This window comes from Echinops telfairi, unplaced genomic scaffold (assembly GCF_000313985.2).
Source record: "Echinops telfairi isolate 266 unplaced genomic scaffold, ASM31398v2 ScPeMD7_18;HRSCAF=68, whole genome shotgun sequence".
In the NCBI taxonomy this organism is placed as follows: Eukaryota; Metazoa; Chordata; class Mammalia; order Afrosoricida; family Tenrecidae; genus Echinops; species Echinops telfairi.
The window spans coordinates 87408902-87418731 of NW_022103915.1; the positions used below are offsets into that span (position 1 = coordinate 87408902).

General features: G+C 40.8%; 1 protein-coding gene across 1 annotated transcript; it reads right to left on the minus strand.

The window, feature by feature from the left end:
• Positions 1 to 718: 718 nt before the first annotated feature.
• On the minus strand, positions 719 to 2107 carry LOC101664397 (olfactory receptor 11H4-like). Its single transcript, XM_013003749.3, has 2 exons — positions 2083 to 2107; positions 719 to 1653 (listed from the first exon to the last, which is right to left on the minus strand). Exons 1-2 carry the CDS (start codon positions 2105 to 2107, stop codon positions 719 to 721), a joined length of 960 nt encoding a protein of 319 aa, XP_012859203.3.
• Positions 2108 to 9830: the final 7723 nt, after the last annotated feature.

Below are 9830 nucleotides of genomic sequence, written 5' to 3' on the forward strand. Positions count from 1 at the left end.
ATCTGTGTAAATCCTCTGGTCTAGCCAGATCTGTAAGGTAGAATTGGGATCATGATAGTGTGTGTGTAGAGGAAACGGGGGTAGGAAGCATTTAGGAACTAGAGGAAAATTGTATGTTTCATCATTGCTACACTGCACCCTTACTGGCTCATCTCCTCTCCTTGACCCTTCCCTAAGGGGATGTCCAATTACCTACAGCTGGGCTTTGGGTCTCCACTCTGCACTCCCCCTCATTCACAATGATATGATTTCTCTTCTACCTTCTTCTTTCTTTAAAAAAAATCTTTTTATTAGCGGCTCATACGACTCTTATCACAATTCATATATACATGAATTGTGTAAAGCACATTTGTATATTAATTGCCCTCATCATTCTCAAAACATTTGCTCTCCACTTAAGCCCCCGGCATCAGGTCTTCATTCCCCCCTCCCCTCTCTCCCTTCTTCTACCCTCTATACCCATTTCTCCCATAGTCTAAAACAGAGAAAAATCCCAGAGTTACCATGCATTATATCTACTGGGTTGGTGCATATTGAAAATATTATCTTTCTATGTAAGTCATTTATGACGTAGCTCTTCCTGGTTAATTGAGGAGTAAGTTAGTGAGAGACTCCACTGAGGGGAAACATATTTTATAGTGGCAACTGAAAGTCAAGTCTTTCTGAAATGATCTCCCATGTGTGGACAGTGGTTTGCTTGGCGTCTGGGAGATTTTGCTCATTCTAACCTCAAGACTTTCTTCAGTGCAGCCTTCATCTCCTTGTTTCGTAAGCTGTAAATCAGAGGGTTCAAAAAGGGAGTGATCACAGAATAGAACAAAGTTATAATCTTCTGAATTTCAGCTGGGACATCAAATGTGGGACTCATGTACATTACCAAGAGGGCCCCAAAGAATAAACACACCACTGTCAGATGCGATCCACAGGTGGAAAAGGCCTTTCTTCGGCCAGCTGCTGAAGGGACTTTTAATATAGCTATCAGTAAAAGGGTATAGGAGCCAAGGATATACAGCAGTGCGAGGATGATAAGGAGGGAGCTCAGGATATAGAACACAATCTCAGTGATAGGAGATGGAACACAGGACAGAGCCATCAGTGGGTCCATGTCACACACAAAGTGATCAATGATGTTGGGTCCACAGAAAACCAATTGGGAGAGTTGCACTGTGGAGACCAAGTAACTGAGAAACCCAAATGCCCAGCAAAGAAATATCAAAATATAGCAGAAGTGGAGGGTCATAATGGCTGGGTAGTGTAATGGGCGGCAGATGGCAAGGTATCGATCATACGCCATGATGGAGAGAAAATATATTTCAGTTGCAGCAAGGGAAGTGAAGAAATAGAACTGAAGGAAACAGCCAACAAAGGAGATGGTTTTTGTCTCCGAGAGGGAATTAGCCAGCATGTTGGGCACCGTGGAAGTGATGTACCAGATTTCTAGGAAAGCAAAGTTCCCAAGGAGAATATACATCGGGGTGTGGAGCCGCTGGTCCCACCTCACAGCACAGACAATGGCGCCATTTCCTGTGATGGTGAACACATAGATTCCGAGGAACATGGAGAATAAGAAGATTTGCATGTCTTGGCTACCAGGGAAGCCTAGGAGGACAAACTCAGTCACGGTGCTCGTCACTGAACTGTTCATGAATTCCAGGGCTGTAGACAAAACAGAGAACACTGTTACACAAGTTGTTTTGTTACCCAAGAAAGCTGCAGAAAACCTATGCATGACACAAATGTTAGCCCTTTGGCAATCCATTCATTGACTCTTAATTCCAAACGACCACCATTTAATGCTTCTACCATTTCTACATTTCAATAAAATTGAGTTCATAGCAATAGAATCTTTGTTTTATAGATTTTCTTTATTAATGAGTTAGATGTAAAATCTTTCTCTTTGAAAATTTCAAAACTCAGAAATAATCACTCGCTCTCACATCTGTGAAAGGCACCAAGGTAAGTATCAGTTTGCATTCCTTTTTTATCCACCATATTTATTCATTTGGATAGCACAGCTCATAGTATAAATTATTTTTTTAATCATTTTATTAGGGGCTCATACAACTCTTATCACAATCCATACATACATCAAAGGTGTAAAGCGCATCTGTACATTCATTGCCCTCATCATTCTCAAAAAATTTCCTCTCCACTTAAGCCCTTGGCACTAGGTCCTCATTTTCCCCTCCCTCCGTGCTCAGTCTAAATTATTAAAAAAAATCATTTTATTTGGGGCTCGAACAACTCTTATCACAATCCATCCATCCATCCATCCATTGTGTCAAGCACATTTGTATTTTGTTGCCATCATCATTCTCAAAACATTTGCTTTCTACTTGAGTCTTTGGTATCAGCTTCTCATTTATCCCCTCCCTCCCTGAAGCCCCTCCCTTATGAATCCTTGATAATTTATAAATTATTATTATTTGGTGATGTCTTACATTGTCCAACATCTCCTTTCACCCACTTTGCTGTTGTCCATCCCCCAGGTAGGAGGTTATATGTAGATGCTTGTGATTGGTTCCCCCTTCCTACCCCACCATCCCTCCACCCTTCTGGCATCGCCACTCTCATCACTGGTCCTGAGGGGTTCATCTCTCCTGGATTCCCTGTATTTCCAGTTCCTATCTGTATCAGTGTACATCCTCTGGTCTAGTCTGAATTTTAAGGTAGAATTGGAATCATAATAGTGGGTGGGGGGAGGAAGCATTTAAGAACTAGAGGAAAGTTGTATGTTTCATCGGTGCTATCCTGCACCCTGACTGACTCATCTCCTCCCTGTGACCCTTCTGTAAGGCGATGTTAAGCTAGGCATTGGGTCTCCACTCTGCACTCCCCCTCATTCACAATGATATGATTTTTTGTTCTTTGATGCCTGATACCTGATCCCCTGGACACCTCGTGATCACACAGGCTGGTGTGCTTCTTCCATGTGGGCTTTGTTGCTTCTCAGCTAGATGAGATGAGATGTTTATTTTCAAGCCTTTAAGACTCCAAACGCTGTATCTTTTGCTAGCAGGCACCAACAGCTCTCTTCTCCACATTTACCTATGCACCTGCTTTGTCTTCAGCGATCGTGTCATGAAGGTGAGCATCACGGAATGCCAGTTTAATAGAACAAAGTGTTCTTGCACTGAGGGTGTACTTGAGGGGAGGTCCAATGTCCATCTGCTACCTTAATAGTCTAAATGACTTTTAAGCCAAGAATTAGTAGTGGAGTGATTACACTCTTTTGATGTTTTTCACCCAGTTGAAAGTCGTGGAGTGATTATAATTTTTTGCTGTTTTTCACCAAGTTGAAAGTACTTGACACACTTCTCAGGTAATTTAGAACTGTGAAAAATCCATTTATCTGAGTTGTTTTATATCAGGATATTTTTGTGACATTTTAGTGAACTCTAAGTCACAACATAGAGACCAAAAGGAAATACAATAGTACTTCTTTTCCTAGAGAGTGAATAGTTAAATGTTACCTCAAAATAGATCTTGACTTTACTTTACTTCAAACATTAATTTTAAACTCCTCAAATCTAACACCAGATTTCTGCTCTCCTAAACGAATACAGTGTTTTAAATAAATCTACCAGGAATCTCATAAAAATGGATAACTTCTTAAAAATGTGTAGGTGGTCTACTTACAAACAATCATACTTTTGCTGCCCAGATATTGCACATGATGCCTTTCCACGTTTCTGACTGTAATTCCACCTGCAAGATAACTGAGTTTTAATAAGCCCAGAAAGATCATTGATCAAAGCTTAAACAAATAAGCAAACAGTATATCTCTCAATATTTCTCTATAGCATAGATCAGTCTTCTTGTTGAACATCTTTCCTTTCATTCTGATGATAACAAGAGGTAAACTTTATATCACGAAGTCAACATATTCAATGAACCTTATCCAAATGCAAAGATGTTTTCTAAGTTATTTAGTATAAAATTTCAGATAATCTAAATTTATGTGCATTGTTATTTTAGTTTACAGCAGCACAGTATGTAAAATGTAATTTTCTAAAATAGGAAACCCCCTTAAAATAGAAATATAAAATTCAAAGCCAAACTTATAGCTATTGTGTTGATTCTGACTCCTAATATATGCCTGGGCAGAATTGTTTTTTTTTATGGTTTTTGAAACTCACATCTTTTTCCCCACAAGTGGCTGGTGGTTTTGAAATGCTGACTTTACGCCTTGCAACCCAACGTGTAACCTACTGTTCCACCAGGGCCGCTTTGACAGAACGACAAGAACAAAAAGGCAGAGTAACTTCACTTTCCAGAGGAAAAAGCAGTTTTACCTCTTTGGGGTATTGCGTCTCTCTTATTTAAAAAAAAAAGAAAATGAGATGTTCGAACTACATTGTTTTATAACCATAGAAAAATACATTTTAGTCTTCTTGCCATGTTAGAACAATATGTTTATACCTTATCAATTCAACGGCCATATTGAACTTGATAAATTTATACTTAATCCATAAAATGAATTTATGATTGTTAAAAATGTATTGATTAGGCTAAATATGAATATCATATAACAAGGTACTGAGAAATGAGGTCTAGTACACACCAAGATTCCAAGGTAACTGGAGTACTAATGGTTAACAAAATAACTTAGTTTAAAAATCACTTAAAAACCTAAACGTGAAACAATATATGTAAGTAAATTTAGTAGCGTATGTTAAGAAGCTACCCAATTCTAAAGTATATCATAACAGAGCTATAAGCCACTCTCTAGCTTGCTCTAGATTTATTTTGCTAACTTTGAATATTCTGACACTCAGAACATACAGCTTGATTTTATACAGGGAAGAAGATGGGAAATCACATTCTCTCTCACGCTCTCTCTCTCTCTCACTGCCATTGAGTCAATGTTGACACATAGCAACTCCACCCACCACCCATCTCCACCCGTGGCTTTCTGAGACTGTTTACAGGAATCTAAAGCTCAGTCTTTCACCTGGAGAGCAGTTGGTTTTGAACTGCAACCATGAGACCATGCGGATCACAGCCCAGTGAATAACCACTACACTACCAGGGCTCCTTAGGAAATCACACTAGTGTTTGAAATCCAATATGCAGAAAGTACATGATTAAGGACAGGCATTGCATTAGCTGTGGCGTGCATAAGGGTAAATGGCATTGAAAGAGTAAAAGGAGAACCAGGGACTGGGAGAAAAGTCTTAGGTTATGACACAATGGACAAGGTGCTAAACTCTAAGATATACAGACCTCGACAAGAAGAGCAATGAATAGCAATGTAAAAAATGGGTAAAGGACATGAACAGACAGTTCACCCAAACTGACATCCAAATCCTAACACACATTTGAAAAATGCTCACTCTCATTAGCTATCTGGCAGATGCAAATCAAAAGCAATGATGAGCTATCATCTGACACAGACAAGGTCAGTCCAATGAAAAACAAAAACAAAAAAAACCAAAAAAGAAAACAGCAGATGCTGGAGAGTGTGTAGAGAGATTGAAATCCTCATGCACTGCTGGTGAGCCTGTAAATATATACGACCATAAATGGAAAGTTTATGGTGTTACCTGGAACAACTGGGAATAGGCATGTTATGTGACCCAGCAATACTTCTGCTGGGTATATACCCTTATGAAATAAAAACTGTGCTATGAGCAAATATACACACTTCCAATTAATCACAGCACTTCACAATAGCAAGAAGTTGGAAACAGGTCAAATGCCAATTAGTAGAAGAATGGACGAAGACACTTTGGTACATACACACAATGGAATACTATTTTGAAAAATGATAATAAAACTGTCACATGACCTGGATGGATCTGGAGGTCATTATGTGGAGTGGAATTAGCCAATCACAAGAGTGCAAACATTGGAGGAGATCAAAACCAAGACCAAGACTTACTTACCGGGGGGAACAGACTGGAGGTTTCCGAGGGAAGGAGGGGGTGGGGCAACATGAAGCAATGGACTAGATGGCTGACAGTAATGAGTTGGGTGAAAGGGAGAATGGAGGAGGTGGTGGTGGGGTAGAATGTAGGGTTAAGGGGGGGAGTGTTTGAACTGTTGAATGTAGAGTTGATTATATAAAATATAACCCTCAACCTAATGCATACTTTAAAAGATCATACACACACGAGTAACTGGGAAGATATTGCTTAGCTGGAGAGATTGTAAAAGTTCAATTATGTGTCACACTGAATGGGCTTCTAAAACCAAATTTTAAAATTTATTTATTTTCTGAGTAATGAGGTTATTTCTTTGTAAATGATGAGGCACGAAAGTTTAAGGGAACAGAGAACTATTTGAGTAATTGGATCCTCAGCCAGCAAGTTATTACAACATGCTTTATTATTATGTTACTGGAGATAGTTTACTGTGGGTGAAATCACAAATAAATAAACAAAGTCCACACGTGTATTAACAGTAAGAGAGGATTCCATTGGAGCTAGTGTCCATGTGTGATGTCTTCGGACAAATCCAGGGAAGAAAAGGTAGAAAGTTACTCACCCATCATGATAAGATGAAGTGTGAACAGAGCTGGGAAGAACACTGCCTGCATACCCTCATTGATGCCTCCCTGAGAACCCAAATCCAGGAATCTCAGCCTTGAGAGCTCTCCTGAATAACGGTGCACACTTGAATGATATTCCAGTCCTCAGGATGCACAAACTAAACACCGAACCCCTGTTTCCTCCCTTCCAGAGGAGCTCAAAAGCAAATGTTATAACAATAGGGCCCTTCTGTTGGGCAATAGTGATGGCCAATGGTAAGAAACACAGTCCTGTAAAAAGTGGGTGAGCTGTGGGCCTTCATTGCTACAACTCAGACCTCAGTCACCTAAAGGCGGCCAGACCTTCCTCTTGTGTGGCCCAGCAGAGACATTTCACCAGATGATTTTTATCTCTTAGTTACTTTTGCTCTGGTGCTGATGGAAATACTGGGGTTTGAATTCATGAGGCAATTTGAAAAGTGGGTGTTGCAGGTGATGGAAGAGGAAGAGAGTGTTGTGGAGGCTCTCAAGCGGTACAATTAACGTTGCACCTTAGAAACTGTAGCGAAGCTGTCTGTGTCCCTTTGGGCTGGTTTGTGACTCCCTCAGGGGTCCCTGGGTAGCATCCTTTCTTCCATCCATAGTCTGCATCTAGTTCAGGGTAAATTGACCCCTCGTGTGAAGGCAGGAAGAACGCCTTAAAAAGACAACGGGGCGATGTCTGATTGGATGTACAGAGCACTTTTAGTTTTCAGGAAAAGTCTTTTCCTCTGGGGAATGTAGAGAACGCTAAAAATGTACAGTTTATATTCTCTGAGCAAGTGTCTTCACACAATTAACATCTTTAATTTTGCTGCAAGCCTGTAGTTCAGATAGCCTCTCTCTTTTAAAATTTTGTTCTATGTTCTTTATTCCCTTTGTCTTATTTTGAATAATTTAAGTACTTTTATTTTATTTCTCTCTATGAGCTTTTTTGCAGTGGTTATGTGTTGGGCTTAAATTTGTACGATCCACAGTTCAAAACCGCCAGCAGCTCCATGGGAGAAAGACTGCTCTTTCTAATACCATTAACAATTACAGTCTCAGAAACCCCCAGGGTGTCATTATGAGTCAACATTGACTTGATGACAGTGAGTGAGCTTTTTGGTTTTATTTATATATATATATACACACACACACACACACACACACACACACATATATATTTAAATACTTTTATTGGGGGCTCTTACCTCTCTTATCATAATCCATACACTCATCCACTGTGTCAAGCACATTGGCACATATGCTGCCACCATCATTTTCAAAGAATTCTCTCCCTACTTGAGTCCCTGATATCAGCTCCCCATTTCTTCCCACTCCCTCCCTCCCCCACCTGCCCTCCCTCATGAGCCCTTGATGAGTTATAGACTCTGGTTTTCATACCTTACATTGTCCTCCATCACCCCTCACCCACTTTTCTGTTGTTCATCTCACTGGGAGAGGGTATAGTTTGATCCTTGTGATTTATACCCTCTTTCTCCCCCTACCCTACCCTAATCCTTCTGGTATTTCTACTCCCATTGTTGGTCCTGAGTGGCTTATCTATCCTGGAATCCCTGTGTTGTGGGCTATTATCTGTAGCAGTGTGCATGTTGTGGTCTATTCCGATTTGTAAAGTAGAATTGAGGTTGTGGTAGTGGGGTGAAGGAACCACCAAAGAACTAGAGGAAAGTTGTGTGTTTCATTGGAGCTATACTGCACCCTGTCTGGCTCATCGCTTTCCTGTGACCGCTCTGTGAGGGGATGTCCAATTGTCTATAGATGGGCTTTGGGTCTCCACTCCCCTCACCTCCCCCGCCCCCATTCACATTGGGTATGATTTTGTTCTGGGTCTTAGATGCCTGACACCTGATCCCATTGACACCTTATGATGACACAGGCTGGTGTGCTTCTTTTGTGCGGTCTTTGTTGCTTCTCAGCTTGATGGCCGCTTGCTTTCTTCAAGCCTTTAAGACCTCAGATGCCATATCTTTTGATAGCCAGGAACCATCAGCTTTCTTCAGCACATTTGCTTATGCACTGATTTTGCCTTCAGCGATTGTGTCGTGAAGGAGAGAATCACAGAATGCCGGGGTGTTAGAACAAAGTGTTCTTGTGTTGAGGAAGTACTTGAGTCAAGGCCCAATGTCCATCTACAACTTTAATTCTTTTTTTAATATCATTTTATTATGGGCTCATACAACTCTTATCACAATGCATACATACATCAATTGTGTAAAACACATTTGCACATTCTTTGCCCTCATCATTCTCAAAATATTTGTTTCCCACCTATGCCCCTGGCATCAGCTCATTTTTCCCCTCCCCCCCTCACAAACAGTTGATAATTTATAAATTATTATTTTATCATATCTTGTCCTGTCCGAAGTCTCCTTTCATCCACTTTTCTGTTGTCCATCCCCTAGGGGGAGGTTTTATGTAGATCCTTGTAATTAGTTCCTCTTTTCCAACCCACCCTCCCTGCACCCTCCCTGTATCGCCATTCACACCACTGGTCCTGAAGGGATTATCCGTCCTGGATTCCTGTTCCTATCTGTACCAGTGTACATCCTTTGGTCTAGGCAGATTTATAAGGCAGAATTGGGATCATGATAGTAGGGGAGGAGGAAGCATTTAGGAACTGGAGGAAAGTTGTATGTTTCCTTGTTGCTATATTGCACCCTGACTGGCTCATCTCCTCCCCAATACGCTTCTGTAATGGGATGTCCTGTGGCCTACAAATGGGCATTGGGTCTGCACTCCCCACCTCATTCACTATGATATGAATTTTTGTTCTGATGATGCCTAATACATGATCCCTTCGACACTTCATGATCGCACAGGCTGGTGTGCTTCTTCCATGTGGGGTTTGTTGCTTCTGAGCCTAGGAGCCCACTTGTTTACCTTCAAGCCTTTAAGACCCCAGATGCTACATCTTTTGATAGCTGGGCACCATCAGTTTTCTCCGCCACATTTGCTTATGCACCCATTTGTCTTCAGCGATCGTATCAGGGAGGTGAGCACACAATGATATGATTTTTTGTTCTTTGATGCCTGATAAGTGATCTCTTCGGCAGCTCGTGATCACACAGGCTGATGTGCTTCTTCCATGTGGGCTTTGTTGCTTCTGAGCTAGATGACACACTCATGTTTCTTAGGGAGATCATAAAGCACATTAACAACTCTCACCAAGAATATTCTTGCTGAGGGGGATGAGAAGCTAAGAGTTTTGTGTTAGACTGGGTTGACTATAGAAATAAATTCAGAGACACTTAAAAAAAATCATTTTATTAGGGGCTCATACAACTCTTATCACAATCCATACATACATCCATTG

Bases quoted from the DNA above. Each gene is read 5' to 3' on its own strand.
- LOC101664397 (XM_013003749.3), bottom strand. From the start codon at position 2,107: ATGCGCTTTACACCTTTGATGTATG. The intron at 1,654-2,082 runs TATGGATTGTGA...TGTCTACAGCCC, and splicing joins CTTTACACCTTTGATGTATG to TGGAATTCATGAACAGTTCA.